This window comes from Lepidochelys kempii, chromosome 1 (genome assembly GCF_965140285.1).
Source record: "Lepidochelys kempii isolate rLepKem1 chromosome 1, rLepKem1.hap1, whole genome shotgun sequence".
NCBI classification, from domain to species: domain Eukaryota; kingdom Metazoa; phylum Chordata; order Testudines; family Cheloniidae; genus Lepidochelys; species Lepidochelys kempii.
This window is the reverse complement of record NC_136380.1, coordinates 187,709,861-187,729,052: the sequence shown is the minus strand read 5'-3', so window position 1 is coordinate 187,729,052 and position 19,192 is coordinate 187,709,861. Positions and strand designations below refer to the sequence as shown.

General features: G+C 43.5%; 2 protein-coding genes across 5 annotated transcripts in view; one reads left to right on the top strand and one right to left on the bottom strand.

Moving 5' to 3' along the window:
* LOC140895389 (DDB1- and CUL4-associated factor 6) overlaps positions 1–19,192 on the bottom strand; it is a 247,164-nt gene that overhangs the window by 157,969 nt on the left and 70,003 nt on the right. Inside the window, exon 1 of one of the 4 annotated variants that reach the window (XM_073304998.2) lies at positions 21–116. The exons of the other annotated variants lie outside the window; for them this stretch is intronic. The gene's annotated coding sequence lies outside the window, so the exon portion shown is untranslated. Of the gene's footprint in view, positions 1–20; positions 117–19,192 lie in introns of those variants that run through there. 4 annotated transcript variants of the gene reach the window in all.
* Positions 41–18,807, top strand: MPC2 (mitochondrial pyruvate carrier 2). Its single transcript, XM_073305020.2, has 5 exons — positions 41–653; positions 13,278–13,318; positions 16,222–16,306; positions 17,498–17,609; positions 18,564–18,807. Exons 1-5 carry the CDS (start codon positions 56–58, stop codon positions 18,619–18,621), a joined length of 894 nt encoding a protein of 297 aa, XP_073161121.2. The 5' UTR covers positions 41–55; the 3' UTR covers positions 18,622–18,807.

Here is a 19,192-nt window from a genome sequence, read left to right as displayed (position 1 = left end):
TCACAGCGCTCGAGACTTACCCCTATCGCGAGAACGTGACCATTGGGCTGGGTGGATGCGGGCGGTGAAGTCAGACAAGCGGCCGTCTTGTATTTGGGCACACAAAGCCGCGGGCTCTTCCAACGTCTTTCATCAGCGACTGCCATCTTGGTCGGGGCACCGAAGCGTGAAGGCAGCCATGTTTAGTTTGGGTAGCACGGTAGCCGGAATGGAAAAGGATGCCCCTGCCCTTATCAAAGATGGCCGGAAACACCCCCCCCCTCCTGCCATAGCGTCAGCTCTCTCCACGCAGGGAGGGGCGCCAAGGGAGAAGGAGGCCCTGTTAGCGAATAGTGCTCAGCGAGCTGCTCGACCCCGCCCCCTCGCCTCCCAGCGGACCAATCAGCATGAAGTAGAGCTGGGGCCTCCTCTGGCGAAGCGCGGCTCGCGGGCGGGGTCAGAGGGAAGCCGAAGGGCGGCGGGTCGCGGAGGGACGTCGGAGCAGCCGCTGTTCCTGGGACCCCAGACCAGCCCGGGGGCTTCTCTCCTCTCCTCTCCTCTCCCCGCCGACATGGCCGCGGTCGCGGGGCTCCGCGCTTCCTACCACCGGCTGCTTGACCGCATCGAGCTCAAGCTGCCGCCGCGGCTGCGACCCCTGTACAACCACCCGGCAGGTACCGGCCGCGCCCCCCCGGGGCGGATCGGGGGGGGGGCTGCGGCTGCGCCCCCCTTTCGGCTGGGCAGGGCGGGGCCCCCGTCACCCTGCCCGAGGGGGTGGCGAGCGCTCGGGGCTCCCGGCTGGACGCGCCCCGGCCTGTGCCCGGCGCCGGCTGCGAGGCGGCGGTCCCGGGTTTGAGGCGCTGGGAGCCCCCATTCCTCCCCCGCCCCCAGCGCGGCACGGTGAGGGTGCGGAGCCGGAGCCCGGCCTGGCCTCGCTGTGACCTTGGGCTGGTGACTCCATCTCTGCACCTCGGTTTCCTTGGCCTGTGGGAGGGCAGGGTGGTACCGGCCGGCACCTGTTTCCTTCCTGACGGACTGGCAGCCCTGCGAGACCCTGGGCCGGGAACAGTGGCAGGTCGAGGCCCCGGGTCTCCCCACCTACCGGGCCGGGTGTGCGGGGCGGGCAGACAGAGGTGGGGTTTCTAAATTATCCTTTTTTAATAGTAAATGGGGCAAACTTTTGAGGCTTTGCTCTTCTCTAGGACAAAGCAGCTCCTAAAGGGCTTAAGATAAAGGGCCTTCCGTTAAGGACGGTTCAGCTGTGGGATGAGCTGTTGGGGGTGTTCAGACCGATCCGGAGCCTAGCTGCCTTCCGGGAGCGTTACACGATCTCTTTGGAAAAGCTCTCTGATCTTCACCAGAAAGACTTTCTTTAAACGTGTCTCTCTTCCAAGTAGAGCTTCCTGTAACCAGAAAAGGGAGAAAAGCAGAAGATCCTGTAGAGTCTAGTAGGCACTTGGACATACAGACCTGGGTACTGGGGAACTTGCTAAGAGTACAGGGATGGATGTAATGGATCACTATACAATACAATAACTAAGGGATCCTATAGTATCTTATTGCTTTTCTGATCTTGAAATGCACTTTGTAGTCTCAATGATCAGTAATATTAATTTTTGAAGGAACCCAGGTGGATTTAAAATCTTTTTTTGAGGCCGGGAACCTATTAGACATTAGGATGTCACTTACAAATATGCCACCACAGGATTGTTGCTGTGGTATTTAGCATCAAATTGACAGTCACTAGATTTTTTTTTTTCTTTAAGAGTTTGTCTACACTTCTGTAGAGTATATGAGAGGAGTATGGGGGGGGAAGTATTGGGGAAACACTAATTTGTGTTAGAGCAACAATACCACTCATCAAGTTTGCTTTACTTATGGGAACATCCTCCTCTTTTTTTAAAAAAAAAAAAATCCAAAATCTTGTGACTCTTCATTAACTGCAGTGGGGTTTCTAGCTATTTACAACACGTGAACATATTAAGTGTGTTGTTACTGCCATTTTACAAATAGTGTAATAATACAATAGAGATGATGCTGACACAGATTTGAACTTGTTAACCATAATTGTCTTTGGATCAATCTGACCTAGAAAAGGGAAAAGAAACAGTAGGGATTTCCTATCTTGAAGTATAATCCCTTTTAAAACAAACTGCCGCTTGTCTTCTTTTTCTTATCTGAAATGAGCCACTTCAGCTCAACCTTTGGCTTCCCCTGTGTTGCAGGTTCAGAAGCTAATGCTCTGTAGTTGAAGTAGGTCTAAAATAAAAAGTCAATGACATTTCTATTTAAATAAAAAACTACCTTCACCTGCTTTTTTTTTTCCACCTCCCCTCAAGCAAATGTTGTGTTAATGGCTAGAGGAGAGTAGGGGGCAACAAATTTCAATTATTTTGTTGTAGATTTTACCATTTATGCAGTACAAAGTAAAGCTTTTTTTCTAGCTGGCAAAACAAATAAGTGAATATGTCTTGTCTGTTCATGAGTGATGTATACCACTGGAGCTATTTCATGAATTGTGTGGATCTCTGTACTATCTTGCATTTCCCCAGAGGTTTAGATTTGAGCCAGCAAGTGTCCACAATTAATTGGTAGCAATTGTCCTGTTTAGTGCCCTTTTATGGGGGTAGGGAGAAAATGAGGGGAAAGGTCTTGAGACAGGAGAATACAAGAAGATAAGTGGATCAATCATGTGTCTTGATGGCCTTAAGAAGAGACATGCTTATCTACTCTTTATGTGACAAATTCTACGCATATACCCGGGAGCAGGAGTCCCTAGGAGTGCTATGTTTGAGGGAAGAAGTTGGCCAGACATTCAAAATGACTATAGTTAACAAATAGAAGATACTGAGGAAAATAGAAGTGCATGCTTTCATGCTGGTTTTAAAAAAAAAGACAATTGTTGTCAAGGTAGATAACACAACTGAATGACTACAGTACCATATAAAGAAAAGGAGTACTTGTGGCACCTTAGAGACTAACCAATTTATTTGAGCATAAGCTTTCGTGAGCTACAGCTCACTTCATTGGATGCATACTGTGGAAAGTACAGAAGATCTTGTTATACACACAAACCATGAAAAAATGGGTGTTTACCACTACAAAAGGTTTTCTCTCCCCCCACCCCACTCTCCTCCTGGTAATAGCTTATCTAAAGTGATCACTCTCCTTACAATGTGTATGATAATCAAGGTGGGCCATTTCCAGCACAAATCCAGGTTATCTCCCCCCCCCCTCCCTTTTTTTTCTCCCCCCTTCTGTACCTGCTCTATAGATAGAGAGCTTCAATAGAGAGCTCCAGGCCTATTGGGCACATTTAACTAGAACAAAAGCCATCCAACATGAAACATACTTTTTTGTCCTAAAAGGAAAGCGCTTAATGTACAGTCATCTGTCCTTGGTGAGGCCTAGTTTGATGGCCTCGTTTGATAAGTGACTTTTTACCTAGATTCTAAATTGTTTGTCTAAGAGAAATCCGTTTACTTTGACCTGGAGAACACTTTGGATGAAATACTAAAAAAAACAAAATCTTGCATTTGGGTAATGTTTTTCAAACTAATTAAGATGGCTAGAGGACAGTGAAAGCTTCTGACAAATGTGAGGTGCAAAGCCAATTCCTCCACTTCCAATTGGCTGCCACTTGATGGAAAACTAGTGTTAGCAGCAGAGGGATGTGACTTGGCTTGTGTTCTGTCATGTGTTCACTGTTTAAAGCTTCTTAATCAGGGATGGATAGTCAGATTTCAACAAGGGATTCATGAAGAAAGCAGAGCCCATCTCTTGGTGTGAATTATATATTACTTCATCAGTGTACTGTGTGTTTCTTGTTAGGAGCAGGAAGCATATATTCAAACTAAGATCTTGTATTTTTATGACCCAAATTTATCCCTGATGTAATAATAGTTACACTAGGGACGAGTTCAGTTCAGTAAGTATAGATATGTTTAATACATTCCGAGCTTCATAAAGTGTCTTTAGTCAATTTATTTTTATTATGATCAAAATGCATGTGGAGGCTATCAATTAATCAAAACAGAGCTTTTGTCACATTCTTGAGTTACTTCTCTTGTGAGGAAGACCTTGCAAACAGCAGTTCTCTCCCTCCTCTTGAGTTTCTGAACCAGCTCACTGTCATTTTAAAACTCCATTAATAATTTGAGGAGCATTTTCTTAAGGGTTTTGTCAAGATATTTTTTTTCAAGTATTAGTTTAAAATTCCAATCAGATTCCTATGCAACTTTTTCCCTCAGGTGCATGTGTACTGGCTTATCGGCTTTGTAACTGATAGACCATTGCCTTTGCTGCAGGGACACTGAAGTATTTTTAGGGAAAAATACATAGAAAATAATCAGATGTTTGCATACATACATGCTTGGAAGCTTACAGACCCTATCACAAATACTAAACATAACTTGAACGGGCATTTTCCTGAATGTAGGAGTAAAACATCACCCACACCAGCATAAATGAACATGAAAATAATGTTTGTGAAAAACCCCACCGTAATCTGGAAGAAATAGGTACTAGACTTTACTGTATGGAAGGATGCCACCAATGCTCAGGCAAACATATGAGAAAGAAAGCATTTGAATTTGGGAGGCCCTTGATTAAGATTATGCTATGAACGTTTAGCACTTGAGCCTACCAGTTGCTTTCACTGGTGAACGTAAATCCATGGCCCGGCCCTCAGACTGGTCTTCTCTTTCTTAAGGCTTTAAATACTATGAACTTGACATGCAGTCAGTGAATAAACAAGCAATGCATTTCCTCAACCCTGTGTGCCACTCCAGGTTCCAAAATAAATATAGCCACATCCTCTGGAGCAAGAAACTATCCAGGCACCCTCCCTGGGAAGATCCTAAGACATAGCTGGAAGAAGTAGGTCAGACTTTAGACCTGTCTGCCATTAGTGTTGCAAATGTAAAAGGTCTAGAAGGTGGATGGGAGGGAAAAGCTTAAACAGGAGTAAGGCTATGGGTGAGTTTCCACACTGAGGGAGAAGTCCTAGCAGACATGTTTAAACCTGATTTAGTAGAGAAACTTCCCAGACATTGTAGAAGGGGCCAGGTAAGGAAGCTTTCTATGCTATATAATCTATAGAATAAGATTCAAGAATTGTCACTCTGTAGTCCAGGGGTGGGCAAACGTTTTGGCCAGAGGGCCACATCTTGGTATGAAAATTGTATGGTGGGCCATGACTGCTCACGAAATTGGGGTTGGGGTGCAGAAGCGGGTGAGGGCTGGCTGGGGGTGTGGGGTGGGGCCAGAAATGAGGAGTTCAGGGTGCAGGAGTGGGCTTTGGGCAGGGGGTTGGGGTTCATGGGGGGTGGGCTCCAGCTGGAGGTGAGGGCTCTGGAGTGAGGCTGGGGATGAGGGATTTGGGGTGTAAGAGGGTGCTCCAGGCTGGGACCAAGGGGTTCAGAGGGCAGGCGGAGGATCAGGGCTGGGGCATGAGGGAGGGTGAGGGCGAGGGCTGGGCGTGCAGGCTCTGGGGTGGGGCCAGAAATGAGGAGTTCAGGCTGGGGTGCTTACCTGAAGCAGCTCCTAGAAGCAGCACCATGTCCCCCCCTCTGCTCCTATGCAAAGGTGTGGCCAGGCAGTACTGCGCCATCTGCAGGCACTGCCCCTGCAGCTCCCATTAGCTGCAGTTCCCAGCCAATGTGACTGCAGGGGTGGTGCTTGGAGGGGTGTGCGCGCAACCCCCTGGTTGCCCCTAAGCTTAGGAGCCGGAGGCCGGACATGCTGCTGCTTCTAGGAGCCTTGGCATATGCACGCGGAGCGACCTTGGACCCCACTCCCCAGCTGGAGTGCAGGAGAAGGCCAAGCCCTAGACCCTGCTCCCCATCAGGAGCTCGAGGGCTGGTTTAAACCACCTGGAGGGCCGGATGTGGCTCTTGGGCCATAGTTTGCCCACCTCTTTTGTAGTTTGTGATGTCTGATTCAGTATGATGTGATGGAAACAGCTACAGTCATGGTTGAAAGCTCTTTATTTAGAATATCACCAGGTTCAATCATCACTGGGCCCTGTGAAAACCAGATGGAATGTGGGGGGCTGAAGGCTCTGTGGCAGCTGGAATATGGCCGTTAATCAGAGAAGGTGGAAGCAACAGCTATTTGGGATAACAAAGATGACTGTGCCTCCAGCCAGGGGGCAGCACCATGCCCAAACTTTGGGGAACATGTACAACAGCATCACTGCTCACTACATCACACTACATGGAAACAAGAGCCCTAAGGGTGGGGGGGGGGGGGGAAGGGAGTGACTTTGTGAATTGCACCTGTACAACAGCATGGACTTGCAGCTACTAGTACCTTATAATGACCTGCTATATCTGCCTTCAGTCTATTTACTGTATTCGGGAGGCTCTCCCTTATAAAGAGAACTTAGTATAATATGCTGGTACTTCACACTTAGTATAGTCATGAATGCTTTTAATCTTTGATTGTTGAGTAGAATGTCAGTGTCACAAACTTTATAATTTAGAAATTTAAAATGTATGTAGAAGTGCAAGCTACCAGTGCTTATTGTAAAACTAGATCTGTGAATCTAGTAGCGTATTACAAAGGCAAAGTTACAGCTTGCATTGTTAGGCTGTTCTAGCAAACTTCAGGAGTTGCAAAGCCTTTATACAGTATAAGAATAACTCCATTTTAGTTTTCATGTTTACCAAGTAATTGTCTCCTAATGAGGCTTGATTTACTAGTGCCAGCATAATACACTGCTGCTATTCTGTATAAGGCATTTTTCCCACAATGTAGGCTGACTTAAAAATCTAATTTAGGGCACAAATCTTGAATGCAGTGGAGTACAGAATATTGTTCTTTAAATCCTGCTGAGTATTCATTTACTTACAATACTTACTCTTGGTGTGAATATGGGTGCATGACACTCCAAGAACTACTGTTTAAGCCATCGATACCCACTGACACCCCTGCCCCTGTTGTATTATACCCTACTGACTCGCATCTGTGCTTGCCTGCTAGTACATTTCTTAAACAGGCATTTTTATTAGAGTATGAGGATATGCAGTGTTCATCCTAACTGGTACCTAGGGACATTTGCAGCTGATGTTCCCTTGCTGACCCAAATGCTAGGTCAGGTCACGTAATTGTTGTTTCTTTTTTATAAATGAGTGAGAACAGCAAGAGCCTTCTAGGAGAGGGGATAATGAACCTGGCATCCCCTAGAGGAGTCTTGCCTATTGTTTAAAATGAATGGTACTAACGTGCATTAACCATAATTACACTCATAATGTAACATGGCGACTGTGAAAATAAAAAACTGCAGCACCACTGATGTAAGTCAACACAACCAGATTCTCTTAGATTGAGAAGTACCTGCTTACTGCATGGAACAATGTGACATTGTGACAGCATTTTTATCAAATATTACATGCTAAATCTGTCTGAATTCAAGATCTCCATCTAAGCTTTCTGGAATCTTTCCCTTGCTCCTTTTTCAGCATACAGCTAGTCTCTAATTCTGCAAGTCCATTGAGAACTCTGCTGTATTCTAGGAAATTGATAAATAAAAGGAGTGTTTGATGGCACTGTGTAAGTTGCAGCTGTGAGAAGTCTTAGATAAGTTCACTAATATTTTATTATGCTGCAAGAGATCAGTCTTGGTATCCTAAATGTACCCAGTACTATACAATGCATAAAATGTAACACATCCTTGTCCTGAAGAACTTCTTGTCCAAAAACACAAGGGTGAATTCAGACAGAACAAACTAATGGGCTGTGGGCTTTAATCTGTTAACAAAACTGCAGTATGGTCCTGGTTTAACTTGGTGCTTCAGAACCACTCCATGTGTTTCACTTAGTTTGCATTACATTCTACATGTTTGCTTAAGAGTCCTGAGAACTTTCTACTTTTAATATAAGGGTACAATCTTGTTAACCTGTCCCAAAAACTGAGATCATTGTACATGGTTTTAATTTCACTTGTCAACAAATGAACAGTCTGAGTATTTAATGCCAGTTTTGTGGGACCTCAAAGGATTTAGACTGACTCAGAAGCAGTTAGTTTTGCTGAAAGTGATGCTGGTACACTAACCAAGATCTTTCCATGAGAAGATAACTGCTATTTAAAAAATATTGAATGTTATATAGCTCCATCTGCACCATAAATATGCCCAGCCAGGTAGAATTGTTTTCACTTCCAAACCAGATCAGAAAAATACAGGTCTTTTTTGCACCCCGGTGTCTCCCACAGTTCTGGACATCTGGGCTGTTCCCCTCCACTCTGCAGCTTACAGAGGCAGATCAATGTTTTGACACCATATATCTGGTTACGCGTCCTCATGCACCAGATTCTGTGGCTCCCTGGCACAAGGCAGTTGGTGGTCAATTGCTCCAGCCCCTATTCTGTGTGGTTGGCGGGGTGGAGGTGGTGGTTTTGTTTTGTTTTCTTCCTCTCCTATTCAGTTTGGGCAATAGGGAGCAGTTTTTGTTTCATCTTATACCTCCCTGGATTGGTTAATGCTCTAATAGTTTAGCCTACCCTCCATCTCCACTGCAGTGCCTCCCTGCCAGCTCCTCTGCCCCTATACAGGCATGGCAGAGCAGCCAAGAAAGCACCATGTCAAAGTCAAGTAGTATCTGTGTGAAGCAACCTTCCAAGGTTCAGCAGATGGCAACTTGTGCCCAGACTGTGCCTGACGAACCAACCCTAACTCCATTAGGTCCTGGGGTTATAAGTTGGACAGGCAGATGGGGTCCCCTTCTCAGCAAAGTAGCCACAACTCCAGCATGAGACAAATGGAGCAGAACCCCCTTAGAGATCAAGGTGAAGCTCCAAAAGTGAGGAGGACCCCAGCCAGTCCACTTGGAGGGGTAAGTCCCAAGGGATGCCTGGAGAACAAAGAGAGGTTTGTGGAGCCACAGGTCCTCCCTGGTCTTAGAAGGGGGCTTGAGTGCTCTGGAGAAAGAAGCAGAGCTTCTAATCAGCCTTCCTCCCTCCCTCGCAATTTGCTCGGGCGTTCTGACAAGTCCCTTCCCCTCTCCAAGGAAAATGAGACCCAGCAGGGTTTCAGATATGGCATATGCTTCCAAACTTAAGCACATCTAACAGATGCATACCTCCAGATCCTCATCAGATCATGCCCCTGCAGACTTCTGAGGTTTGACTGCAGCACAAAACATCAGTACCAAACATTCCCATTTAGATGATAGTAGTGATCATAGCTAGACTTAGCTTGCAGGGAATCTACCTGAACCTTCCTGAATGACATGTTGAATAGTGCTCCATTGCAGTCAGTGGAGCACAAAGCCATGTTTCAGATGTTGAATCTCCTGCAAGTGCATGGCTTCATCAGTGTCCAAAAAAGTGTCTTGATTCCATCCACCAGACTAAGTCATCTGGGCACAGAAATAGATACCTCAGTAGCAAAGCTCTACTCCTCCTCCTCCTCATAAGAGAGGCTCCAGAAAGTCCAGAATTCTGTCATCTTGCTGCAGAAAGCCTCCGATAGCACTAATGCACTAATAGCACTAAAAATGCAATTTTTAAAGCACTATGTCTTAAACTGCTGGGCCTCCGATGTCATGGATAGGGATTGCTCCATGGCCACATATCAGATGCCTTCAAGCCTTTATCCTAAAGGGGTGGGACAACTCCCTGGAATGCATGAAAGATCAAATATGGGTTCCAACACAGGTGATCAACTCCCTACAGTGGTGATCAGCCCACAATACTGTCCACAAAGGTATGCCCATCTTGCTTCCAGATCCTCTAGTTGAGTTGCTCTCAACCTTTCCAGACTACTGTATCTCTTCCAGGAGTCCCCCAAGTTTCACCTCACTTAAAAATTACTTGCTTACAAAATCAGACATAAGTGTCACAACAACTATTAGTGAAAAATTGTCTATTTTCTCACTTTTACCATGTAATTATAAAATAAATCAATTTGAATATAAAAATTTTACTTGCATTTCAGTGTACAGTATATAGATCAGTATAAACAAGTCACTGTCTGTATGAACTTTTAGTTTGTACTGATTTCACTGGGGCATTTTATGTAGCCTATTGTAAAACTAGGCAAATATCTAGATGAGTTGTTACACCTCCTGGAAGACCTTTGCATACCCCAGGGGTACACATAGCCCTGGTTGAGAACCACTACTCTAGTTCTCACACTTGGTGGCAACCTGGAAGACTGGGAAGTACACTTGAACCCAAACAGCTCACAGCATAAACCTTCTAGAGCTGAATGTGGGCAAGCTGACTCTGATTTCCAGTCTGCACTAGAGGAGAAAAGAGTCCCAAGTTCAGTCAGACAACATAACTACGGATGTATATTTAAGCAACCAAGGCAAAACAAAGTCAGGTGCTACATGTGGAAGCAATGGAAATAATGAGGCGCAGGGAGCAATTTCTCTTAACTTCAGAGTGATCTCTCAAAAGGGGATCTGAACTGAAAGGTGGACTGGCTCAGCAGGGTCAACAGCTCCTAGTGGTGCCTGAATCAGGAGGTTTTTGATTTCCTCACTCAAACGTTCAGCCTCCTTTCAGTGGACCTGTTTACGAATCATATGAATGCAAAGATACTGAAATACTTCACCAGGGAGACAGACTCTGGAGCCATGGAGACCAATGTCTTATCACACAGTTGGCCAAAGAGCCTAGTCCTGGGGTTCTCAAACTGGGGGTTGTGACTACTCAGGGGGTCATGAGTACATGCTTACTCCTCTGTCTGGTCCAGATTCAACTACAGGTGTCAAGCACAAGACAAATCCAGGAATCCCAACCATTTTGGATTTTCTCCAAGAAGGCATAGATAGTCCAGAATCATTACATGCCAGATCTGTTTTTAGTAGCGTGCTATTCACAGGATCCTTGTGCTTCCTGGCAGATAGCCCCCAGGTAGCCAGATTCCTTCACGCAGTCCAGTTAGCCAGCCCAGCGGTCAGCCCATTCTTTCCAAAATGGGACCTACTACTGGTATTGAGGGCCTTGACCAGCCCATCCCTTTGACATCAGTGTCGGCGTTTTACTTATCCATTAAGATTTTGTTTCTTAACTCTGCCAGTTTTGAAACTTGTCTGACAGATGTGGCAGCTATTATCTCTTCAGGTGCCTTAAAGCATGCTCCATGAGGCTAAGGTAGTACTCAGGCCTCCAGAAAATCCATTCTTCCTAAGGTGAATTCCTCCTTCCATACTTCCCAAGAGTTTTATGCTTCCTTTCTTCTATCCAAAACCTCAGTATCCAGCTGAAAAGATGTAGCACACCTTAGATGTCAGTGTGTTGAAAATCTGTCTCTAGCTTACAGAATCCACAGAAAGATTGGGCTTTATTTGTGTCCTCCTTCCACCCAAAATGCCAGAGACTCAGAAGTTCCAAGTCCTCCGTTGCTGGGTGGAAGCCTATAAAGCATTTTAAATTCCTATCCTAGAAGGGATTAAGGTGCACCCCACAAGATCCCTAGCAACTTCAAGGGCAGAATGAGAAAGTGCATCCGCTTCGGAAATTTGCAAAGGTCATAAGGTAATACCTTCTTGAATTGCTATGAGGTGGACTTTGTCTTCTGCAAAGGTCTCCTTTGGAAAGAAGGTGCTGCAGGTGGTAGCCCAGAAATAATGTAGCCTTTTGAGTGAGCTTTCAAACAGAAGGGTGGGTGTTCCCTTCTTTCCTACCAAATTTTTTTCCATAACCCTCCCTACCACTGTTCACTGCTCACTACATCCCAGATGTCCAGAATTGTGGGAGATGCTGGACTGCATAATGTAAAACTTCTTACCATTAGTTTTCTTTTTGCTGGCAGCATCTCCCACAATTCTATCTTCCATAGATGGCTCATGAGCCTAAAGGTCAGATATTCAATCGTCTTTCTTGGTCTAATGTATGTAGTTATTTTGTTAATTCTGAAAAATGTTATGCACGTTCAAGTTTTACAGCTTTACAATAAATCATTGGGGCAGTAAGTGGGAGCAGAGGGGACATGGCCAGAGCACATAGCACCAAAATGCTGATCCACCTCCTTGAGCTGCAGAGTTGAGGGGAGCCGCCCAAATGTCCAGAATTGGGGGAGGTGCTGCTGGAAGAAAGGAAATTATCAGCAAGCGATCTCTGTTCTACAAGCAGTATGGGTCTGGGAGCACAGTACAAGAATGTAAAAGCAGTTGTTGTATTTTAAACCATTATTGTTGCTAAATATTTTATAGGGCTTGAATTGCTTCAAAGATGTGTGGCAATTGATTTTATAACCTTAAGTTAGAGTGGTGATATGCTCCTGTACTCTTACTTCGACAGGGAATAGTTGCTGCCAGCAGTGACAGTTAAAACATTTAGGACAATTTTTAATTGTGGGGAGCTAAAAATAAGGCACCTTGATTTTTTCCCTTGGGTCCATAGTCAATGGAAAGTCAGCAGACTTGGAAAGCAAGCTGCTGACTTGGATGCCTAACTTCTGCGACTTGAACTTGAAAGTTTTGACCCTTAGGTATGATGTGTATTTGGGAGACAAAAATACATAGGCATTTCTTGTCCTACATCTGCTCTCAGAATGTTGCACTCAAAGTCAATCAGAACTTAAGCTTCTACATAAATTAAACGCTCCTGAAAATTGTATCCACCATGTTCTGGATCAGTCAGACCTAAGATCCTGACTGTTCATCGTCACTCAAGCGTTTTTTGCATGCGGGTGAGGACAGTAGCCCTGCTGGGAAAATTCCAGTATGGATAATTACTTTTGCCTTCTGAATTCCACTTTTTAATCGTATATGGTGGTGGAGCAGATCTGTTGTCACACAAGAGATGGCTATACTACAGCTGTTGGGAGAGACACTACTGATGAGAACACACCCAGGAAATCAGACTAAAGTACTTTGGAATTCATGGAGGAAAAAAACATTGTTACGTGGGACTAAAACTGTCATGAATTGCCATAAGAGCGGATCTACAAGTGATACAGCTTTTTGTATTGCCACTAGCTGGGACCTCACCTTTTTTTTTTTTTTTTTTTTTTTTTTGTTCACCACAGTTGCATTATTCACACTGCAGCTATTGGCTCACTTGCCAGTCTAATAACCTAGAAAACAAAACGGCCTTGGATACTACTGCTAAGACCGTAATGTTGAAGAGGGGTTGTGGGTCAGACTAGAAAGGCATTAGCAAAGCAGAGTAGAAAAGCTCTCCCTGTATGTACTGTGGTGTGCATGAGACAATACTGTTCCCTCAACTGTGGGATTCGTACAAATGCGTTAAAACATACATTTTGGTACGATTACAGCTATATCTGAGTGTGTGGTTTATTATGCCTTAACTCAAATTGTTGCGGGTTTTTTTTTCCCTCCAGGTCCCAAAACAGTGTTTTTCTGGGCACCTGTTATGAAATGGGTAAGTATAAGAAGTCAGTTTGCTGATATTGTTAATGTTTCTGTGGGTCAGGGAATGATTTTCAGCCACCCAGGAGGAAAGTGACTAGTTCTTGGTATGAATGGTCTTGGCCACGCCATCAAAGGATTTGCTATTAAGCTCCTAATTGTTTTTAAAATGTGGAATGAGTCCGAATGACTATACCTTCACTCTAATGGTAGAGAGCACACGTGACAACAATTTGATTCTTGGAGGTCAGTGAGAAACACACTTTCACTGAAGAGCCCTCTGCTGTGAAATAACTATTGCCAGGCCCAATGCAAAACTCCTTGTAAAGCAGTCCACCCCCAATGGAGTAGCATAACAATCCAGCTGTGTTTTTTTTCTTGGAAGTCAGTTGCTAAAACTGACTTCTTGAGATGACGGCCTAAAATGGGGAGGACTGCAAGGTCACTTTGAACAGACATGCTACAACTGGTGCCGCAGCACTACAATTGTAGTGAATCTAGGACAAAGCTGAGTTTCTGAGACTCCGTTTATTCATAGCAGGATGTACTTATATTTCTGCAATATCTTTGTTTAAACATATTCTAGCACATAATCTCTTTTTTAAAAAACACTGCCTAGGTAACAAGTGAAAATAAATTACCATTCTGGTAAATGGGAACTCCTTGATTTTAGTGCAGTTCAACTTCCCTATAACAGTCCTCTGTTATGAAATTTAGTGGCTTGAGTCTACATGTCAGGTTTACATTCAGGGCTGTTCACTCTTGGTCCTCATCCCTGTCAGCCTTTTAGTCTATTGTTGGCATTGGTTTTATGTAAAAAATGAGCTAACTAGTATTTGTAGAAAGGTATCTTTTGAAAATATTTACTAGCTTTCAGGCTGTTTATGTCCAACAGTCAGATTACTCTTCCTCTCCTCATCCTTTGCTTTAGCTTTGGGTTTTTGTTTCTCCAGTAGATCTTTCTCTGTTTTATGCATAGCAGCCGTTTAGCTGATGCAGCATTACCAGTAGGCCTATGCACTGTAATGCCATACCAGGGTTCCTGTGCCTCCACAACATTGCCCTCAAGCTGAAATTGGAATTATATGTAGCCTTCAGATAACATAACTGCCATAAAATGGCTTTTTCCCTGTATGTGAGGGGCTTGCTGTATTAATCTATATTAAGTAGATGTGTTGAAACTGTATCTTTTCCTAGATAAGTCCTGCATGGCTCTCCTAATGTATAAGGCAACATAAACCACATGATGCACTGAGAATACAACACAAGGCCTCTAGTTTCAAAAACACACAAGCCTCTGTCACTCAAGCCAAAGGAGTCCTTACTGACAGTAATACTAAGGTTTTGTCATCCTTAAGTGTTTCATGTTCTCTGTGTATATAAATCTCCCCACTGTATTTTCCACTGAATGCATTCGATGAAGTGAGCTGTAGCTCACGAAAGCTCATGCTCAAATAAATTGGTTAGTCTCTAAGGTGCCACAAGTCCTCCTTTTCTTTTTGCGGATACAAACTAACATGGCTGCTACTCTGAAACTTAAGTGACTAGAAGCTACAGTTGGATACTAAACAAGACTGATACTGTCCAGCAGAGGGCAGTGATACCACATGGTAAAATAGTAAGATGTTAGCCAGTATGTTAATCTTCCTTTTAGATAGTTTTAATAATCGGTGGCCCATCAATGTTTATTTCTCACTTTTCTTGAAAATATGAGTTCTAGCTATTCTTGAAATAATTATTTTTCCAGCATTCCATTTACTTTTTCATAAAGCTTAAGGCATCTGGTGCCACACATGCAAGTGACAGTCCACTTTTTAAAAGTACATCTTCAAAAACTAGGTGTCTATTTAGACAAATTCCTATGTATGACCCATGGAAACCAATTTCTATCTTATGTATTTGAAAAATGGATGCCACTACTAGGCTGAAATAGTGTGTTGATTAACATATCGTTGAGTCTTGTGATAGTTGGTGTGTGTCTTAAACTCCGGGAACTGGGGGGTTATGTGACTCTTTAGGAAGCTCAGCTTTCATCTTATAATTTAAAGTTTCTAGCCCTCATAGTTCCAGAGAGAAGCTTAAACATGAACTCTAAAGGCTCAAAAACCAGAAGGTGAATAAAAACCCTAACCTATTAATTTTAAACAAATCTCATGATTTTGGGGGACCTGACTCAGGGAGCTGATTGTGGGGGGGCTGCTGGTCCACCCTGGTTCCAAGCCCCCACCACTAGCTGCAACGGGCTGTTCTTCCTGCAAGCGGTGGACAAAGCAGGTGGCTGCCAAACCACGTTATAAGGGAGCATTGCAGGGCTTTAAATGAGCATGTTCCCTAATTGATCAGCAACGAAACAACGTTAACCGGGATGACTTTAAGTGAGGAGTTACTGTACTTAGCATCAGTGAACTGGTGCAGTAACTGCCAGTGTAAGTAAATTGTTGTATAGGACCGGAAGCAAACTATAGGCCTAGCATTTCTGGGACACTAAGAACTCTGCCATATGCTCTACATTAAATATTTACACTTTGTGAGAGGAGGGCAAAAACACTGCCTACTGTACTATTGCAATGCTATAATAAAGATTGCAACTTCATTTTCTGAACTGGGAACACAGGACTTGCAATGCCAAATCAGACCAAGCGTCCGTCTTGTTCAGTATCCTCAGAGTCCAGCACTGGACACAAGAAATCACACAGTGGACAACTATGGAATACCCTGCTCAGAGGAGAGAAATATTATCCTATTCCTTGTCAGTTATTAGCTGGCTTATGCCCCAGACTGTAAGTTTTGTACATGCTTGTGCATCACAAACTGCAATGGGCTCTCTGGATACTTCTGCACTTAGAGTGGTGTTGGTGACAAATAAGTGAAATAATTACTTTGCCGACTAAAGTTGGCCGTGTCTTTTCTTTACAGGGTTTGGTATGTGCTGGAATGGCTGATATGACCAGACCAGCAGAAAAACTCAGTACAGCACAGTCTGCAGTGTTAATGGCAACAGGTGAATGCATTCTGTTTCTACACCTCTGACCAGAATCCTCACCAGTTTGTAATCTTTTCTTCTTCATAAAGAATCTTCACCACAAGATTAATGCTCAATTATACATTAATCTGTTTCACAGATTCTATTATGTGCTAAAAAATTTAACTTCAGCCTTTTATCAGAAGATCCCTCTTTCTATGATAGGCCTAGATATTTTCTGATAATCTACTTTTATTACAGAGAGGGCTGTAGGTACTCTGTGGCCATGAAATTCACCACAAAATCCACCCATTGCCAGGGCGTTGTTTCAGAATCTAAATTCTCACTTTCTAAACAGTGGAAGGGCTTAACTACATGGGAAGTTAAATTCACCCACTACCTTTTATTTGTGTAAAGTGCTAGAGTTGTACCAGTATAGCTCTCCACGTGGACACTTACTCAAGTTTGAGTGGCCTTTGGGGGTTAGGTCATAGTGCTGTGGAAGCACTAATACATTACACCAGTATAACTGGAAAAACCTTTTTTGTAGACAAGCCCTAACTCTCATACTTTCACGTTTCTCTGTGTAAAATAAGTGTGTAAGTCAGTGTATTGACTTCCATAATCTGCATTCATCCTAACGGGGTGACACTTAGTTTCAGCATGATTAATTATTCCACTGCTGATCACTCCAGCATATCAGCTCTCTGTTAAAACCACATCCCAAACTGTTGCCCATGCCTTCTGATGGGCCAAAAGCTCCACTTACTACTAGAGTCTCCCCACACAGACACACGCTTCCTTCCTCTTCACAACTTCTGATAGTCACACATTGTCAAAAAGTCTGATACTTTAAAACTGAAAAGTAGGGACTATGTAAAACAATGCAGCATCAAAACAAATAATGCTGGGATACCTGCACTGACTGCCACCTGTGACTTCCAATTTTTTTTTTAATTGAAGCTGCTGCACATTTTCTAGCCTGCTACCCCAGAGTGCCTCCAGTCTGGAATCTTGCTGCAGAATTAAGGTCCCACTTGCTGAGGAGGGTACGGGGTTATCATGGCACTAATGATGTGATGTGTCCATATGTTTCTATTAGGACATGGTCCATGTGCTAGAACAGTTTAAATACCTTTTAGTGTCTGATCAACATTTCTCAAGTGATTTTTAATGTAATTAAATGCATATTTGAGTATTTAATGGTAATCTTTGCTTTGTATCCAACAGGCCTTATTTGGTCAAGATATTCTCTAGTTATTATTCCTAAAAACTGGGGTCTATTCACCGTGAATTTCTTTGTTGGCTGTGCCGGTGGTTCCCAGCTCTTTCGTATATGGAAGTATGTACATACTACTGGGAGGCTCTTCACTATAAATACTCTTTATTTGGGTGGCTTCTGAATTTCTAGTATTTGTTAGCACTCACTAAATAACAAACAGACCTAGGTAAAGGGAGTCAAGCTTAAACAATTGTATAAAAAAAATCTTGCAGAACTATTAACTGGGCACACCCCAGGGAAAAATGTTGAGTGTTTTTATGCCAAGCAAATGGAGTTAAGGTTGTAAATATCTGGCATAACTAGAACAATTATAGATGAACAAAACTTTAAAGGGATGCTGTAACTTTAATCATAAACCTATTACCTAATATTTAAGAAGCAAATAGAATTTCTCTAGAGATATCTGTGCAGAATTCCCATTCCTGGGTCTTAGCTACCAAGCATAAGACAGGCTCTTCAAGCTACCTAGGGTGCACTTGCCCTTTAGGCAACCATATTGCCATGGGCCTGAACCTCAACTCCCCCAATCCTCCTTCCACCAGCCATGCATTTCTCTGGACTTCCCACTAGTATCCCTTGAACCTTCCCATCAGTTCCTTCATTTAGCCTGGGCAGCAATGGCCCCTGGGAAGAGCACTCCAGCTCTATTTCATTGGGAGGGCAAACCACAACTCTAAGTGGCTACTTGGAATAACAAGCTAGAATGAGTCCAGAAGTGGTCAGCCATTTCACTTAGGAATCTTGCAGTAATTGTCTTGCTCAGCTGCTTGGGAGCCTTCACTTGAAGTGTAATCAAAAGTTTGAATTAAACTTCCACATGTAAATCAAATCAGGAGTGTTTCTGCCCACAGATAAGGCTTCTGTGCATTTTACCCTATTAAAAACTTCCTGCTACTTCTCAAATGTCTCCCAAAGAATAGTATGAAAAGGTTCTAGTGTAGCTATTAGGAATGTGTTTGCAAACTCGTATGTTTGGTTTTCTGTATGCTGACTTCACTTATCTTCTGTCTATAGGTATAATCAAGAGCTAAAAGCCAGGGAACAAGAGCAGCTGCAGCAAAAAGAACCTTAACCCTACTGGTCAAATCTAGCTGTGCACATAACTTCCAGTGGGACCTAGCTTGACCAGTTTTAATCTTCTCGCATTGAGAAGGATGTGCTAATTTTTCTAAATGTCTAGAGAACAAATGTATTTCTTCAGATATAGGTAACATGCAGCGTCTCTGTGTGTTTAAATAAAATATAACCTTTTAAATTATAGTTGGTGTAATCAATTTACAATGTTAAGTCCATTTTGATCCACAAATATCAAAGTGTATTTGCCTTTCCAGAAAAAATTGAAGTTCTTCAATGGCTCAGCTGATACGGAGATGTGGAACCTCTTGATCAGCAGTCCAAATCTGGCCTGGAGCCTAGTCAGTAATAAATTACATATGGGTGATTCAATGGCTAAGTAACCTTTGAGCATGGGGAAATGTCCACATCACAGATTATCACCGCACTGTACTAAATTACTTGTTAGCAGTCTCAGGAACAGATGGACCCTGGGGACTGAACTACCCTTGCTCTCTAAAAGGTTTTTTAAAAGGTGGAGTAGCACTGTATATCAATGATGAGATAGATGTAAAGAAATAAGAAGCGAT

Coding starts and splice junctions, on each gene's coding strand:
- MPC2 (XM_073305020.2), top strand. CDS start 56: ATGCGGGCGGTGAAGTCAGACAAGCGGCCGTCTTGTATTTGGGCACAC. Junction 654..13,277: donor CCTGTACAACCACCCGGCAG/GTACCGGCCGCG, acceptor TTTTCCCTCCAG/GTCCCAAAACAGTGTTTTTC. Junction 13,319..16,221: donor GGGCACCTGTTATGAAATGG/GTAAGTATAAGA, acceptor TTTTCTTTACAG/GGTTTGGTATGTGCTGGAAT.